The sequence below is a fragment of the Anopheles ziemanni genome, chromosome 3 (genome assembly GCF_943734765.1).
Source record: "Anopheles ziemanni chromosome 3, idAnoZiCoDA_A2_x.2, whole genome shotgun sequence".
NCBI lineage: Eukaryota > Metazoa > Arthropoda > Insecta > Diptera > Culicidae > Anopheles > Anopheles ziemanni.
Window position 1 is genome coordinate 28,909,423 of NC_080706.1, and position 17,994 is coordinate 28,927,416.

Genomic DNA, 17,994 nt, shown 5'->3' on the forward strand with positions numbered 1-17,994 from the left:
GAGATGCAGTTTGGGCGGGCCGTGCATAACCGGCGCGCCGGCCAACCGAACGAGGTTCACAAGTTCACGTGTTTTCTGGGCCCAACTTGTCCTAGCGGTGGATCGATATTTCGCTGGTTCTTCGCGATCGCTCCATTCACCACCCAATCTTGATCTGTCTCTCGCTCTCTCTCTCTCTCCACGCATCCCATCCCTGTCTTTCTGTCTTCATCCTCTTTGTTTCCCGTCCCACGTCCGCACGCGAACAATCGTTTTCGTTGGGCACCGTTCGCTGTAGAGGAGTGGTCGCCGGGAAAATCCGGTGGTGGGGTAAATCTGGGCGGCTAGAATCTGCCTCTCAATGAAACTAAACCCTCGACGGTGGTACACGCACATTGGTGGTAGGCTCTGGTGGCAGGCTTTAGGAGTAATGTTCCCATTTTCGTCGTACGTCCGATCATGCGAAGGGCGGCTGATCAACGCCAAAGAGCCACCGAGATTGGGTGGAAGTGCAGCCTGCATTGCGTGTGCGTTGCCGTCGCGTACTTTCATGCGATAATTAATCGAATAACGATATAATTTGATTGCACGTGGCTGACTGGTGGAGTCGTTTTTTTCTTATTTTATTTTCATTTTGATCGCCAATGATATATTTTATATTTTGTTTTAATACCCAACGCGATGTCGAACGTCTACGTCTTGTGGAACAATGTGTCCGATTGCATCAGGAATTTTTGTAACGTACGTACGTTTTGTTTTCATTCGCCTTCGGTAATGACAGCTTGGTTGACCAGAATTGAACTATTACTCGAAACACTTTACTTTCCATGGTCAATGTGTATGCTCTACGTAATGAAGCATAAACTATTTTTGGTGCTCGAAGAAAAATGTTTTCAACGAGAGTTCTTTTTTGTTCGCCTTTTAAAATGACCGGTAGTATGTACACAAACGGCCAAATTGTGACGACAGCAGAATCCCGATTAACCGCGGTATCAGGTTTTACCTTTGTAACTATTGGCCTACTGTCGCTCGCTCTTTATGAAGAGAATTTTATTCAAAGATTCCGGCTGTGAATTATTTTTCAGAACGTCGCGCAAAGTTTGGTTTCAAAAATCAAAAGCTGGCAAAAGATTTTTTTTAATTGTAAAAATTATTCAAATCACACGGTTCATCCGCGAGGTTCGCTTATGTACGTTAGCTGTGCTACTCATTACATAGTATATTGTAATGAAAATGTGAAGCAAACAAATTAGGTGTAAATTTGTCAACTGATATTTAAAAGAACTAGCCTTTTTAATTATTTTTATATTAGTGGTTTTGGTTTTTGAGTTTATGTTACCTACTATTAGTTTTGTTAAATGAAATATTTTAAACGATTACAAAATTGCACTCAACATTACAATTATAAGCAATAGTAACAAAAGACGATGTTTACACTAAACAGTTCAAGCGTATTGAATTGTTTTAAGTTATGAATTTTCTAATTCTTGCCCGAAAGCAACACTTCGGACTTAATCGTTTGCGGTTTTTTTTTACCATCATAAAACAGTCATGCGAATGATGTAAGTGTGCAATATGAACAACACGAGATCAGTTTTTAAGTTCTTTTTGCTCTTTATTATTTCAGTCACACAGTCAAACGAATAATGCAAATGTGAAAAGAGGCCTCACGCTTCACACCCGGGGTATTTCCGGGTTTCGGAGAAGATATGAAACAGGATGGCGATTGGAGAGTATGGCAGTATGTGCAGATAGAAAGTGGAGTGAAAGATTGTATATCCTAGACGATGCCAGTAGAGGAGGGAGATCCGTTTATCCGTACAGCGGGTGAGCCAACGGGGCAGCGTACTTAGCCACCGGAACCGCGGCCTTCACCACTCCGGCACCGCGGTGAACGACGGCGTTGAATCCGTTAACCGGGTCGGCAGTGTATTCGACCACGCGCTGGGTGCCATCGGGTTCGATGAGCGAGTACGATCCGCTGACCACATCTCCCGAGCGCGACTCCTGCTGGCTCTTGTTGTCTCCGGTCAGAGCATCCTGGAGGGGTGGCAGTTGTCAGAATGGCATGAACAGAATCGTTCTAACGATCGATACTCACCGACACGGCATAGCTGTAGCTGTACTGCGGGTTGGGATCGTAGTCAGCCGTTGCTACCTTGGCCACGGCCAGGGGTGCATGGTACGCACCAAGCGGGCCGGGATATCCGACGGCCACGGCGCTGGCGGTCGCAACAAAGGCGGCGAGAACTGCAAACTAACAAATCAAGCGTGAGGAACCGATGCATTCAGCTACGCAAGGGAGAACTTTCATCCCCGGTTAGAGGAGCCTTACCCGGAGAGACATTTTGATGATTGCTGCTGTGTTTTGCACGGTTAGAACTAAACCACACGAGTGTGCTCTAATCTAATTTTCGCTTTGCTATATATACGAAATCAGGAGCATTCCTACCTAAAACTGACGGCACGCAATGTGTCCACCGGCCACTGGGAACCACTTTGCGCCGCGTATCGAGCTGTCCGACGTAGGAAGGAGAAAAAGAAACCCCACAGCAAAAAAAAACGGTATCAAAAACCATCCTTCCCATAAGCTCACCCAATGCACACACACCCTATTTCGACCAAGATGGTGCAGCTCTTTTGAGGGTTCGGAAAAGAAGAAAAACGTAAGAAAATAATGGCCCCTTGGACAAATACGATAGAGAGCTACTTCATGTTGGTTTTTCCTTTCTGTTCTTCAAAGTTCGATTTGTAATGGGGTAGTTTTTTTTGTCACACTGCAGGTTCGATGTTTACCTGCAGTCGGCCCAACATGTTAACGTACCTCGGTCGAACATAACATAACAAGCAGACAACATGTAACTTAAGGAAAATAGTATCAGTGACAATTTGGACGGCATTCGAACTTTTACCAGCGCGACACTGCCAAGTGCACACTCCCTGGCGGCGGCCCACAACGGGCGTCGCTAACAGAGTATGCTATCTGTGGCCACCACCCTCCCCCATTCCCCCCATTCGATGCAACCCCGCGCACGGTTTAAGCTGTTGAGGCCTTGCACGCATGCACCGGTAAAAATCCCAGACCCGATCCGGCCAGCCTATCTCCTTGGTGCAATTGCAGCAATTTTGCTTCACGTGCGTTTGTGGGTGTGAAAGTATGTGTGCGTAGCCGGCGGTGGGTGTGCGGTACTGCCAAATCTTAATTTATTGGACAGTTGTGATACGCGTGCCGTTTTGTGAGCCCTGCCGCGTGTCTGCCGTCTGTCGGTTTGCTCTTGATTTTGGATCGTATAAAATGGCTCGTCAAAAACTGGGCGCAGCAGCAGACTGGAACCTCGGATGCTGGATAACTCGAGGTTAAGAAGGAAAAAAGGGTCCAAGGGTTTTTTTTCAGACCGTCTAAGAATGTTGTTATGGCGACTGGAGTGGCATGTTTGAAGTGCTTTGTTTGTTCTCTGGATTCATATTTCATTCCACTGTATTTTTTGTTTGTTTTGAAGATGTCCTTTAAAAATGGTGTGTTTTTACCGTTCTAATGTTACGATTTGATGGAATGTTATATTTTATATCAATATGAAATTCTCTGGCTAATTTTCCATCTCCGTAACCGATTATTTACTACTATTATTTAGGTTTGTTTCTAACAAATTTTACATCGAACCATTGCAGATGTTTGTAAACGTGATTGTGTGTTCATAAAAGTATTCTTTTGATCGTAAGAAGAAGGAAATGAAAATAATCATACGTAACGGAAAATTCAAACCACGAAATGCAACATCCACCTCTCAATACATCTCTTGGATCAACCGCGCTCGCAAAAGGCTTCACAGACTGACTCGCACCTTTGTGAGCAGCACCTCTGCATCTTAGCAGTATTTCTTTTTTAGTGCTTATTAACACGTTCCGTACCGCGTCACCCAAATATGGGTGACAGCAGTTCTAGTTCTAAAATGTTTTTGACCCATAAATAAATGAAAATGCAATATAAAAATTATTGTAATATTTTATATAATTTTTTTGGGAAGCTAAGTTTTTGCTTGGCCTTCGAAAACAATCGGTTTAACAAATATTATAAACAAATTGTAATTTTAAAAAATGTACTAATAATTGTGCTAAAACGCTTGGTACGCAACGTGTTAACACGTTTACTCTCAAGCGTTTTTAGTACACTTTTTTCGTACAATCTTTGTTGATAAAATTTATTTATAACATATATTAAGATGACAATTTTCGAAGACCAAGCAAAGTATTAGCTTCTTAACACGTTCGCTGCCGAGCGTTTTTAGAACATTGTTTTAAGTTCATTCATTTTTGATGAAATTTGGTTGTAAAACAATTACTGAGACTTGTTTTCAAACAAATACAGTCTATCACTATATTAGTATATGAATTAAATATGATTTTCGTGACAAGTTCCGAATTGCCTATCACCCACTATGATGGTCATTGGCAGTGAACGTTAAAGTTGAAAATGTTAAGGCAGCCAACATAATTAATTCCCATTTGAAACATCAACATGCCCCTACTGTGTCCCATGTAAAAGTAACGTTGTGTAGACTCATCTGATTGTAGTCCTGCAACATAAAAATAATCTTTCTTCCGGTTTTGTGGTATGAAACTGAGAAACAGAAAATTTTCTTTTGTAGAAGGTGCTTTATTCTCATCAACGTTTAGGCTAATGACGACTATTTACAAACATGCATAATAACAACTAAGTCACACAGTCAAATCACTAATGCATTCATTGGTGCATTACATACAGCAGAAACAATGGCAGATGTTATGTCCATTTCTTACAAAACGCGAAAAGTTATCTTGGTCGATAATGAAGGTAAAACTAAAGACAGAAGATCATTTAGAAGGTGATCATCAGATGATGAAGGTAGGGAAACAAAGGCAAATAAATACAGGAGACAGTATCTAATGGTTTGAAGGAAGATCGATGATGGCTAGAGAAGAGATTCGTTGCTTAACCGAGGATGGCCTTGCCGTACGCCGGGTATCCATAGGGAGCGTACGGGGCGGCGATCTTGGCGACCGGGGCGACGGCCTTCACGGCCAGCGGCTCACGGTGGACGACGGCGTTGAATCCGTTGACGGGATCGGCGGTGTACTCGACGACGCGACGGGTGCCATCGGGCTCAACCAGAGCGTACGATCCAGTGACAACATCTCCCGAGCGGGACTCCTGCTGCTGCTTGTTGTCTCCGGTCACGGCATCCTATGGGAATCGGATCGAATGAGGAAAACGGTTCCGTTGTTCCTTATCCGGAGGTTACTTACGGCAACGGCGTAGCTGTAGCTGTACTGCGGGTTGGGGTCGTAGTCGGCGGTGGCAACCTTGGCAACAGCTGGGTAGGCCAGAGGGGCGGCAACCTTGGCGACGGCGGGGTAGGCTCCCAGAGGCGCGTGGTATCCTCCCAGAGGAGCGTGGTAGGCGGCTCCCAGAGGAGCGTGGTAGGCGGCTCCCAGCGGGCTCGGGTAGCCGATGGCAACGGCGTTGGCGACGGCCACGATGGCGGCGAAGACGGCGAACTGCAAAAGATCATCCCAATACAGGAGGGGTATTTGTTAGTTGAATCATGTCCACACGAACTATCCATATGTTCCCGGGTGGAGCTTACTTTGAATGCCATTTTAAGGTTGTGCTGCTCGTATGTTCTTACTAGACCGATCAAATGACTCTGGTATCGTTTCGAGAGCACGGACGCCTTTTTATATCAAAACGCCCTTCTACTTTGCTACCATTCCTGGGAAAGTGCCTTTTCCTAGCCATTGGCCATAGCTTTGGCCATAGTTGCTTCAGCTCGAAAGAGAACTTGTTTGATACTTCATTGCTATTCATTTGTGGGGGACGGTAAGATTATCCTGTTTAGATTGTAGTCGTTGCAATGAGGTTATATCTTACACATAGCTTCATATTTTCTCACTAAACCATTAATTAATTTAAATATTGTTAGTAAAGGGAAATTTTTCAGTAACACCTGAATTGCTTTCTACCAAATTGTTTTGTTGAAACTCTCTCATTATTGAAATATGAAAATTACAGTTTTCAATTACTTCTGCTTACATTTTGTTATTTTATCATTACCTTATATTCTATTATTATGTTTATTTTGCATTTTTTTATTTTGACTGACTCGAGAATCGATCGCAGTTATAATACCTTTGCGATAACAACAATGAAAACAAGTCATCTGATCATAAAAGCAGGATCAATGATAAATTATTAGCATTAGAAGTAAAAAAAATATAAATTTGCTCGATTAGGAGATTTTTTTTTGCAATGAATCTCTAACTAAAACAATCATATTTTTTCTGCACATACTCGAAGAGTTTTGTTCAGCTATTTTATAAAAGTTAAACTCCATCAAGTGAAAAAGTAAATTTTTATATAGAATTACTTGTACACTAAGTTCGATGTGTTCGACTGCCAAGCGTTTTTAGTGCACTTTTGTTTTAGTGTAACGATTTTTGATAAAGCTTGTTTATGAAGTTCATTAAACCGTCGGTTTCCAAAAAACCAAGCGAAAACTCAGCATTCCAAAGAGTACATTTTTGTTATTACTGTAGCTTTTCTGTTGCCTTTTCATTTATTATAAATAATTTTTAAAACTAATGACAGATAGAGTATTGTTGTGTGTGTTTAATTTAAGGCGTTGGGTTTTTTAAACTTACCATGCGTTAGAAATACGTGATATTCAACGGTTTATGTTACAACATAGAACTATGTTTAAAAAAATTGTTAACCTCTTCTTTTGAGTGGTTTATTTTATAAACAACATTTCAACACAACAATTATTTTGTTGCCAATTAAACATGAAATATTTTATCAGTTCATCTAATTTTCATATCTTTAATACATCTCGTTATAGAAACACATTTTAAGAAATCCATAGTAAGATTTCTTGTTTGTATTATACAAAATTTCATAGTAATAGAAAACGTTTACTATTTTGTTTCTTTAGTTTTGATGCCCCCAATCTTGTACATGATTCAAACTAATGCCGCCAGGGTTATAGTCAAAGTATTATATTCTACCTTAAACCTTAACACTTATACTTGAGAGTTTGATAATTCTTCCTGGAGTTATTAAGCTTTGAATAATAACTAAAACTGGAGATAAACATCGTCGACTAGTATTAGAAACATCAGAAGAGGGTTTGTTTAGATTGGTTTTTGTTATTTTATCGCTGAGAGTTATCCATACAATACCCAAACAATAGATTAATGAATCTTAAAATACAATACATTGAATTATTATAATATTACAGCACACAGAGGTTCAGCCAAAAGTTAAGGAAATGTCTGATTTTAGTATCGAAATTGATATCAGAGTGCTGAAAACTTCGAATTACAATCAAAATGTGACGAATTATAGAATGTATTTCTCAGTTGTTCGTTTATATGGACGTAATAAGGCAAGTGAAAGTTCTTTTGTAGAAGTTGCTTTTATTTTCATCAATGTTCAGGCTGATGAGACCCGCTAACAAAACAGTAACAATAGCTTAGCACATCTAGTCACACAGTCAAAACATGAATGAACTAATCCATGCGTCATATACAGCAGAAACAATGGCAGATGTTGTTTCCATATCTACAAAATGCAAGGAGTTTTCTTGCTTCGCTCAAGAATGAAATTGAAAAACTACAGATAGGTTCAATGAGTAGATGGGAAGGTGAGAGGAAATAGTGGCAAATAAATACAGGATACGGTATCTAATGACTTGAAGAAAGTTCGATGATGTCTAGAGAAGAGATCCGTTGCTTAACCGAGGATGGCCTTGCCGTAGGCGGGGTAGCCGTAGGGAGCGAGCGGGGCGGCAACCTTGGCGACGGCCGGGTAGGCGTACGGTGCGGCGATCTTGGCGATCGGGGCGACGGCCTTCACGGCCAGCGGCTCACGGTGGACGACAGCGTTGAATCCGTTGACGGGATCGGCGGTGTACTCGACGACGCGACGGGTGCCATCGGGCTCAACCAGAGCGTACGATCCAGTGACAACATCTCCCGAGCGGGACTCCTGCTGCTGCTTGTTGTCTCCGGTCACGGCATCCTGTGAAAGTCGGATCGAATAAGGAAAACGGTTCCATTGTGCTTTACCCGGAGGTTACTTACGGCAACGGAGTAGCTGTAGCTGTACTGCGGGTTGGGGTCGTAGTCGGCGGTGGCAACCTTGGCAACAGCTGGGTAGGCCAGAGGGGCGGCAACCTTGGCGACGGCGGGGTAAGCTCCCAGAGGCGCGTGGTATCCTCCCAGAGGAGCGTGGTAGGCAGCTCCCAGAGGAGCGTGGTAGGCGGCTCCCAGAGGAGCGTGGTAGGCGGCTCCCAGCGGGCTCGGGTAGCCGATGGCAACGGCGTTGGCGACGGCCACGATGGCGGCGAAGACGGCGAACTGCAAAAGATCATCCCAATACAGGAGGGGTATTTGTTAGTTGAATCATGTCCACACGAACTATCCATATGTTCCCGGGTGGTGCTTACTTTGAATGCCATTTTAAGGTTGTGCTGCTGCTATGTTCTTACTAGACCGATCAAATGACTCTGGTATCGTTTCGAGAGCACGGACGCCTTTTTATATCGACATAACACTCCTTCTTTTCGCCCATTTCTGAGACACAGTGCGAAGCGATTGTATGCATCGTTGTTCGTGTGCACTTCGGTGCAACAGAGCAGACTCGATAGAACGAGTTTTTTCCCTATGTCGTTTGTCTATGAGCCGAGTGAAATGGCCAATCACCTTCAGGTTACAATATCCCTGCGCAAAGGGCATGTGTCGTGAAAGGAAGTTTTGACAGTTTCAAATTGTTGTGAAAATTGCTGAGAAAAATGTCAACTATCACAAGCAAAATTTAAGTTGTTTTAGTTATTGCTTACCTACCGATTCGTTGCACTCGTTGGGGGATGTAGGTTATCTAACACATAAAAGGCTCCTTGACTTGAATTGAATGGCTCGAGTCATGTAGTGTGCTCATTTTATCAAATTTTGATAAAATAATCGTGGGTACTTTGGATAATTATTAATAATCATCTATTGATCTAAATAAAATTTTTCATTACATTACTTCCCATTCTTAGCAAATCTCTTTACCTTTTTTCTTCTAGGTAAAACCATTCTTACTATTGATATGTATTTTTAAATCAATTTGCTTACATTGAGCATCCAATATATCCGCTATAATGCAAACTTTGCTTAATCTGTAGGAACACAATGTTTCCTTCCTTCCATTTGTTTGTTGTTTCATTTATAAGTTATTAATTAAAAACTCCTTATTGTTATCATATGTAGGGTTTGTCATATTTTTTCATTTAATTATCAATATGCCGTTGTTTTTTTGGTTTTCATTATGACACTAACTGACAAACTAGTGGTGCAGCTTTCTTATGTTGGTAACATTAGTTTAATCTACTATGCTTACCTTATTAAGCTTCTTTTAAAGTTTTAGTGTTCTATCACATATCGTATATAAAAAAGGATAATAAAACTTTTTCGCTAGTTAACATCTATCAATCCATCAATTTTTAATCATTCGCAAATGGTCTGTTGCTGCTATCTCAGATGAATAATAGTAAAGAGCACGGTAAATGAAGCGTAATCGCTTGTGTTATCGAGAATTAAGATGGTCTCTCGTGTATCGTCGATATTCGTATTCTCTGCTTTATTTGTGTTTTGAAATTCGCTAAAAGTTGCAGCATTCTTTTTTCAAGTTGCGGCCATTATTTGGTTGTTTATTGTTGTTTATACAAAAACCATACTAAATAACCACAGAATTTCGATTAATATTCGATTATAGCGCGACCGAATGGGCTATTGGTTCCTTTTACGTTTTGGCAAGATTATAAGTGCGGTTATGGGGTATGAAAGCCAACATTATTTTTGACAGATAGTGCCAAAACATTTGCCAGACTCTGATTATTAACAATATCGTGAGAATATACCCAGATAAAATCTTCTTGGCTATGTTTAGTTAGTATAAAGCGTTCTTAGAAAAGCATGCAGACAATTAATGAATCAGAAGTCGTTTTTCTCAAACATGGTGTGTTTATTTCGTGGACAATACCTGGTCGTTCCATAGTTTCTAGTTGGCCTCTTTCGTAGGAGAATTACTGTCTCCATTGATGGACGATACAGTGTAGACCGGTGATTGGCGTTCGTTATACCGAAAACAATATCCAGTACCAAACAAGTCTATTTTTTTTTTGTGCAGATTTTGATTTTTAACTTGTAAAATATAAATATCACTCACGATCACGTCAAAGAAGACAAACACATCGATAAGGTTTCTTTTATAGAAGTTGCTTTTATTTTCATCGACGTTCCAGGCTAATCGAGCCTATTAACATAACAGCAACAATGGCTAAATACGTCTCGTCACACAGTCAAAACACAAATGCACGCATACGTGCGTCAAATGCAGCATTACAACAATGGCAGATGTCACTTTCATATGTACAAAAATCGTTGAGGGAATGAAAATGAAAGAACTAGCAGATAGAGAAAGGGGTATGGCAGTGGGCAAATAAATAAGGGTGTTATCTAATGACTTGAAGAAGTAGCGCGAGAATCACTGGGCACTTGGGGCGTAAGAAAACGTTCGCGACGGGTGTTCCAGAGTTCGGAGTTCAAAGCTTAACCGAGGATGGCCTTGCCGTAGGCGGGGTAGCCGTAGGGAGCGAGCGGGGCGGCAACCTTGGCGACGGCCGGGTAGGCGTACGGGGCGGCAATCTTGGCGATCGGGGCGACGGCCTTCACGGCCAGCGGCTCACGGTGGACGACGGCGTTGAATCCGTTGACGGGATCGGCGGTGTACTCGACGACGCGACGGGTGCCATCGGGCTCGACCAGCGAGTACGATCCGGTGACGGAGTCTCCCGAGCGGGACTCCTGCTGTTCCTTGTTGTCTCCGGTCAGGGCATCCTGTGGAAGAGTTGGCCCGAAGGCAGAACTTAGATCATTTCGTTCTTTTTAAGATCTTTAAGGTGTTCCCGGACTTACGGCAATGTGGTAGCTGTAGCTGTACTGCGGGTTGGGGTCGTAGTCATCGGCAACCTTGGCGACGACCGGGGCGGCAATCTTGGCCACACCGAGCGGAGCGTGGTAAGCTCCCAGCGGGGCCGGGTATCCGATAGCGACGGCGTTGGCGACGGCCACGATGGCGGCGAAGACGGCGAACTGTATGAAAGAAGTTCCCGAAGGAGAAAGGACACGTTTGATGTTGTTATAATCTACTTTGCATCGGCTGATAGACCCAAGCGCTTACTTTGAATGCCATTTTTGGGGGTTGTGCTGCGGTTGTGTTCTTACTAGACCGATCAAATGACTCTGGTATCGATGCGAAAGCGCTGGTGCGTTTTTATATCTCGATCAGCGCCCGAAGAAAGAACCGTTTTTTTGTGTTAAATCTTCGGTCGCCGCATGTGAAAACGAGAGCAAAAATGTACGGTTCGTCGAGTCCCAAATATTGGACCATTCCTTTCACGCACCGCCAACCTGATATGCGTGGTTGCAGCAAAAGTGCATGCACGCACTGTGCGCCAAACCGACACGTGTTGGTGACGTTCCCTCCCAGCATCGATCGAACTGGATCTACTCGTTTCGATGACGATGCCGGTTGGGTGAGGGGTGGTGGTAATTGAGTCAATTCTTCTTAGCTCGCCGTTTGGCGAAGGGTCTTGTCGTTAGGGTGTGCGCTTCGCACTGCACCGGAGCGTGATCTTCAGAGGGTACAGGGTCAACCGAGTTGTTGCATAGGACCTGCCCCGGCGATGGTAGCAAGCTTAGAAGAGTGAGTGGCACCTTGTGGAACGTTGCCAGTGGACGCCCGGACATGACCGAGCACGCAATGCGCTTCCGACGGGTCGGCATGTTTACACCGAGTGGTATTTGTTTTAGCTGAAGCAGATTCGACAGAATCGTCGGCAAGCGAAATATTTGGTTCAAAGAGTTTGATTTTGTATAATTTTATATTTTTCAATGAGAAGAGAAGCCCTCATATGATCTAGAAATAAATAATCCAAAACATTAAACTGTTATGTACCGCAATTTAAATACCTAACACTGCGTAATTAATCGAGCGTCGCGCTCATAATTGTCACATTACGGATGAACTTTTGTACCGGTTCGGAACGGCATCAGACCAATAAATTGATGGAGTTAATTAGCTCGTTGAACGATCCATCGTCTTTTCTCATCGCATCGCTATTATGATACCCGGTGTGTACATTACCGATTCCATAAATCAACGAACACCACAGGGTTAAGGTAGAAGACATCATCAGTTGCACTGCGAACAATGGCTGCGATCGCGCCATATGCACGTTTCCTTTTTTCCAGCTCCATAGTCACGTGCTCGGTGCGCGATGCAATTAGGTTTCTTTAAGACCCTTTCATTCGCCAAACCGGCCGCCTGTTGGTGAGCATTTGGTCGACTTCTAACGCCAGGGCGTGGTAGACGGAGCAATCGGTGTAGTGGAGTCGTAGGCATAGCGTTTTGCGCCTTTCGTGTCGCTGCCCGTGTGGGGTTTGCTCGCTGCAAATCCTGCTCTCACGTGCGTTTCTCCGCGCGCTTATGCCAGCTAGAAGGGCTCGTCGAGCACACTACGACCTTTGGCGGGGCTACTCATACCACTGCAGCACCACGTTGACGCTTCTGGTGCACGTCCGGGGGAGTCGGTGTTGCATGGTAAACCGGCGGTGGTACTAGAACCACCGCTCGCCTAATGATGGAGATAGCTCCAGGGTGCGCAGAGGCGCAACGATGTTGTTGCTCGCGGTTTTATTATAAATGTTTCATCCGTTGCCGTTTTCTTTTCTTGTTATGTACCGCTAATCCATGGCTCATTCTCTGATTAACCGACCAGAACGGACACCGGCTAGTAATGAGTCGGGCCCGGCAGCATCGGGTGGCGACGTCGTTTTATTGAACTATTACAATGGCTAAAGTGCAACATAGTCGGTTGCTCTTCGGGCGGTCCGTTTGGTGTCGGCGAACATAAATGTCACATGGTGGCGATAATTGTTGCAAAAGTAAACGCCGCAAGCCGCCGGTTGACGTTCGCTTACGGACACGGTCAAGTTGAGGTGTAGCGCGCTGAGCAAAAAAGGGCAGAGGGTTAGTAATAACCTGTAGTTGTGGGATTCTAATGCTGATCCGGTCAGTCATAACTGTGGCTAGAACGGTTTGAATAAAGTGCTAATAGCTGTTTAATAGCACATGGTTATTTTTTGAGTCTATCCTGTGTATTACTTCTATTCCCAGTATTTCTTCAGAAGAAATCATAAATCACATTCGATCGTTGTCGCTAGGCAAGGAAAGTAAAACATTATTTGTCGAACCTTTCTCTCCCGAATCTCTTGCCGCATTCTCAATTTCGCACGGTATTGCACAATCCGCCGATGTGGTGCAGGTCAGTTTTTTTTTTATTTCGTACCGCTCGAGCTTATCTGATGCAATTGGGGGCCCACTTTACGCAGAGAGACCCACCCTACGCAAGCGCGCCCGCTGCAACGGTGCAACCCGGTGGAGGTCTCTCGATGCCCGCTCTCGACATTGGTGATTATTTTTAGGTCAAATCGAATCGTGTACGGGTCTGTAGGGCCTCTGCCGCACGAGCCCGTCACCCCGAAGGAATTCTCTCCGTACTACGGTGTGTGGTGGGTGCATGCCGCGATTCGTTCGGTGCAATGCCGAGGACGTTTAACACTCGTATCAGCCGTTTTTCACGTGTTGCTCGGCAAAATGCTGGGGTTTTTTTTGTTTTGCTACAATTACTGAAGCTGGGACCTTTTTTCAGTGGTAAACTATTTCGATTATTAGCTTGTTTCGTTCATTTTGACAGTTTGACAGCTTAATAATAACGATTGGATACAAAGGACTTCGATGCGCGATAAGACAACGAACCCCCACTCTGAAGATTTTTTATTACTTCATTTGGATAAGGTGTTCTTTGATGTTTTCTATCCTGCTTTGCAAAGGGTAATCATCAACACGTTGCAATAGGTACCGAGTGGTGTAATTTTCACACCCTTTCATGACGATGATTTATTCTCAGCCATTTGTAACTACGGCTCAGGGCGTCACATGAAGACTAAGCCAACGTGTATGGCGTGGACGTAAAATACAGTTCGATATCTCTATGCATTTTACTCTTCGTCACCGCCTCTTCTATGACTACCACCACGGTGGGTGTTTCCTTCGCCCAGGTGTAATCTATTCTCTCTTTATGGAGCTGCTTTAGGTAAATTGGTGCAAAGTAAATTCACTTCAAACACCCGTCGGTTTACAACCGCTTTCAAATTATCGTCGTTAAAAATTACTAATAATCTTCCACATCCGGCGACTTTGACCCAAACTTGACCTTCAACCACTTCGCCAAAGGGCTCCTTCTACGGGCAATCGGTTCACCCCCCCGGGTGCGGTGCAATGTTTAATGGCACCTATCAATCTCCCTATACACACAGGCGCCCGACCCGACCGGACTCTCGGAGTTTGATAACGGGGTTATGCTAGCTTATGCAAACAACTGCTGGCCCCGTTGTGCAGCCCTAGATGTCCCTCCGTCCCTCCGGACGGTCCCATACGGCGCACGTCAAACGGGGATTTCACTTTCGTTCCACCAGCGCCATTATGTAACGAAAGTGTCATCGGGGCCGTTCGCAGCGCAAGGATGGCCAAAATAAATCGTCCGCCACCGTCGTGCCCACCGCCGGACGATCCGCCTTTCCCTCGAACACACTCGAACTACATTCCGAATTCGGGTGGAAAAGATGCCGTTGTGAATTTTTAATCGCGTTATTATAAACGCACCGCATTACGCGCGCATTGCACACGAGTAGTTGGGCGATTGATTTGGTCAATTTGGTGTTCGGCTTCCGATATTGGTTCGTACTTTGGCCGGGCCGATGTGTGTCATCATCGTTTTAAACGATACCTCATAAAGGACCAACAGGAGGGAGGATCGGCAATAGTTTGCTTTATAAACCGATGACCGATGCTCCCGAAGGTATCAAAACACGTTTAATCATCCTGTGGTGTGGTTCATCAGTTCCGTTGCGTTCAAACTTCCAACAAATCAAAATGAAGGTAATGTGAAAGCGTTTGGTCCTAGCGGTGCCTGCTCTCTAACGCTCCATCCGTACGAATCCTTACAGTGTGTAGTGTTCGTCGTCTCGTTCGGTGCCGTAGCAGCCGTCCTTTTCAGCGGTGCCAGCGCCGCCGTAGTGCCCGTCGTTGCCGCGGCCGTGCCCGTCAACACCAACTACGATCCACTGCCACAGTATAGCTACGCGTACAACGTGCAGGATGCACTGACCGGCGACAGCAAGAGCCAGCAAGAGACTCGAGATGGCGACGTCGTACGAGGTTCGTTTCGAAAGCTTTCCCATCATGTTCGAAAGCATTTTGTAGTGTGGAGCTTTTGCTGCTCGATTCGAGCAGCGCCGGTGAAAACATGTTTTCATGATGCCTTCCTTGCTCCCCATCGCCCACCTTAGGTTCCTACTCGCTGGTCGAACCGGACGGCACGCTGCGCACCGTCTTCTACACCGCCGATCCGGTCAATGGGTTCAATGCCGTCGTCCAGCGAGGTCCTCTCGTCCCGAAGGCTGTCGTCCCGGTGGCTGCACCGGTGGCACGAGTGCTTGGTTAACGGGAACCCACCCAAACCAATCCTGAACCACCAAAGTCAGGTGCCCTCCGTAGGGTTATTTAGCTTCAATTTGTTTTTGGGAGACCAATCGCGGATGGTTTCCTATTTTATTACCTTCATTACAGACTGAAATATAAATCTAATTGTTACCAGTTGCAAATTTAATTGAGTGTTTCATTGAATCGTTGAAAAAAAGCAACAGATAGACGAATGTCTTTCGAGTGACATGAGAGTAGCATAAGCAACGAACCGTAAATGTGTTCAAAATTTTAAAAGATGAAATCATATCGAATAGTTGTGAGACGAAAGCAAACGAATCGAATGAAGAAAGAACAACGTGTACGTGAGTTGTACCTTTTTGGTAAAAAAAAAAGTTGCTACGCCAGGTGTCCAATAAGTGCCCGAAGATTGATCAATAACGGTTTCATATGCGGGCAGCGAGTTCTGCTATGTTTGGATTGGGGGAAAACCGTTCGCCGTACGGCTTTCCAGTTTGGGAATGTTTTCGCTAATTAATTGATCGATCGTAGTATTCCTACCGGCGATCGTCTTGGTTGCTCACTATTGGTTGCTTTTGGTGCAATAAATTGCCACTGTATACGAGTGTACGAGTGTTCTGCTATTCTTATGGGCAATTTAAATCTGAAATGTGGCCAGTGTTAATGATGCTTGCGAAATATTACGTGACTATTTCTCTGCGCAAAAAAAGACATTTATATTGAAGTAAGATCTCGCTACTCAAAATTTGAAGTGCCTGACGATATCATTGTCCAACACATTGGATTATGAATTTTCACGTTTCTTACGGATTTTTCCATCCGCCAAAACAAGAACAAGTCCACTCGAGGCATACGAATCATTTGTTCATTCGATTCATACGTATTAAACAAGTAGTTGGTAGATTTTATTCTTCATTTGGTCCTTGAGGCTAGCGACTCTTGTGCAAAAGTAATTGAATTTTTTTTTTCAAACTTTTGTACAACGAAAGTGGAGAAACGCAGGAACGAGTCAATTAAAATAATGCTAAGAATGATCTCAATTCGCTGCGGCTTACGTAAGGTCTTATTCGGCCCAAACGAAACTGGATATGGCGGTTGCACGCGGAATCTATCGAAACCCGGCCCGGCCGGCCGGTCTGCGGCGTTCTGCGGCTTTTCCGCGCACTCCGGGCGGCGCGCTTTCCTCTGGCGTTCTCTGGGCGACGGGTGGGAGCCAATCGATCCGTCGGTGGTTTTATGCGACGGGGTTGGAAAAAATTCACTCCGATACATACACACACACGCGGCTTTGGATCGATCGGCTTTGGTCGTTGCGGCAAAATCTCTCGTACGTCGAAGCGTTACAATTCAAGAATACATGATTTAATTAATCCCGCACCGGTCGCGTGCGTGGTTCGGGGATAGCTTGCGGGGTGTGGTGTGGGCATCATCGTGGGAAATGCTGGCGGTGGAGGAAAGCGTGCTCTCATTAAACTGGTTCACTGTGTCAATTGTGCGGCGTTCTGCGCCAGCGAGATTGTTGAACTAATTCGTCGAACACGCCGAGACACGACGCTGGCCATTAGGGCCGAGAAGTATTGGGAAACCTCCGGCCGCAGCTCGACTCGGCTCGACCTGAGACCGGCACAGTTTAACCTGTCCTGGCCGCTGGTCCGTCCGCGTGGCGACAAACTATTCCATTGACGACGACGGACGTCGTCTGGCGTGGCGTGGAAAGGGAAAAACAAAACGACGGGTATGTGGGTCCGGGTTGTTGTTTTTTCCCCCCGCTTATGCTTTCTTTATTATCCTGCCCAGCCGCAGAGGTGGCCACCTCGGTAGCGCAATGGGTTGTGATTTAATCGCGAGTTTCGAAACGAAAATGAATTGATCATGAGGTGTAGTATTTATGCCTGAAGCATAAGCGTTTTGCTTGGAACCGGGTTGCTCCGGAGGGTGCACGGTACGCTTTGCCACGGTATGGGGTGTTAGATTATGGAACACTAAGCGACGAACATATTGATTCTACAGCACGATAATGTTTCTTGACCATCCTTGTTTCAGCTCTTTGTTGTACAGAGGAACTGGTTGAAGTCTAGTATTATCGTACAGACTAGCAGGTTCCCAGAAGATCATTTACAGCAAAAGTTGCCCGAAATGAAGCATGGATTGCTTTGTTTTCCACTTACTAGGACAAGACACGAACCCGGGCAATATAAACGTGCATTGACACCGGGGTGTCAAATGTTTAGTTAAGTTTGAACTATATACAGATAGGCAACATCATTTTAATTGGATGTCAAATGTTTACTTACGGTTGAACAGTGTACAGATGCAGTTTAACAATGTTTACCTGGGCTCGAAAACGCTGTATATCCCAAGGGAAACAT

At 44.6% G+C, this 17,994-nt stretch overlaps 6 protein-coding genes across 6 annotated transcripts in view; 2 read left to right on the forward strand and 4 right to left on the reverse strand.

Moving 5' to 3' along the window:
* Positions 1–17,994, forward strand: part of LOC131284484 (neurobeachin-like protein 1) — a 49,444-nt gene that overhangs the window by 20,214 nt on the left and 11,236 nt on the right. The gene's annotated exons all lie outside the window — the stretch shown is intronic.
* On the reverse strand, positions 1,792–2,326 carry LOC131288745 (larval cuticle protein A2B-like). The gene is made up of 3 exons (XM_058317918.1): positions 2,315–2,326; positions 2,081–2,236; positions 1,792–2,019 (listed from the first exon to the last, which is right to left on the reverse strand). Exons 1-3 carry the CDS (start codon positions 2,324–2,326, stop codon positions 1,792–1,794), a joined length of 396 nt encoding a protein of 131 aa, XP_058173901.1.
* LOC131289700 (larval cuticle protein A2B-like) lies at positions 4,949–5,615 on the reverse strand. Its single transcript, XM_058318999.1, has 3 exons — positions 5,604–5,615; positions 5,263–5,514; positions 4,949–5,200 (listed from the first exon to the last, which is right to left on the reverse strand). Exons 1-3 carry the CDS (start codon positions 5,613–5,615, stop codon positions 4,949–4,951), a joined length of 516 nt encoding a protein of 171 aa, XP_058174982.1.
* Positions 7,748–8,474, reverse strand: LOC131289699 (larval cuticle protein A2B-like). The gene is made up of 3 exons (XM_058318998.1): positions 8,463–8,474; positions 8,098–8,373; positions 7,748–8,035 (listed from the first exon to the last, which is right to left on the reverse strand). Exons 1-3 carry the CDS (start codon positions 8,472–8,474, stop codon positions 7,748–7,750), a joined length of 576 nt encoding a protein of 191 aa, XP_058174981.1.
* Positions 10,609–11,257, reverse strand: LOC131289703 (larval cuticle protein A3A-like). Its single transcript, XM_058319003.1, has 3 exons — positions 11,240–11,257; positions 10,975–11,151; positions 10,609–10,896 (listed from the first exon to the last, which is right to left on the reverse strand). The coding sequence occupies exons 1-3, from the start codon at positions 11,249–11,251 to the stop codon at positions 10,609–10,611; spliced, it is 477 nt and encodes a 158-aa protein (XP_058174986.1). The 5' UTR covers positions 11,252–11,257.
* On the forward strand, positions 15,056–15,626 carry LOC131288749 (larval cuticle protein A2B-like). The gene is made up of 3 exons (XM_058317921.1): positions 15,056–15,061; positions 15,130–15,340; positions 15,472–15,626. The coding sequence occupies exons 1-3, from the start codon at positions 15,056–15,058 to the stop codon at positions 15,624–15,626; spliced, it is 372 nt and encodes a 123-aa protein (XP_058173904.1).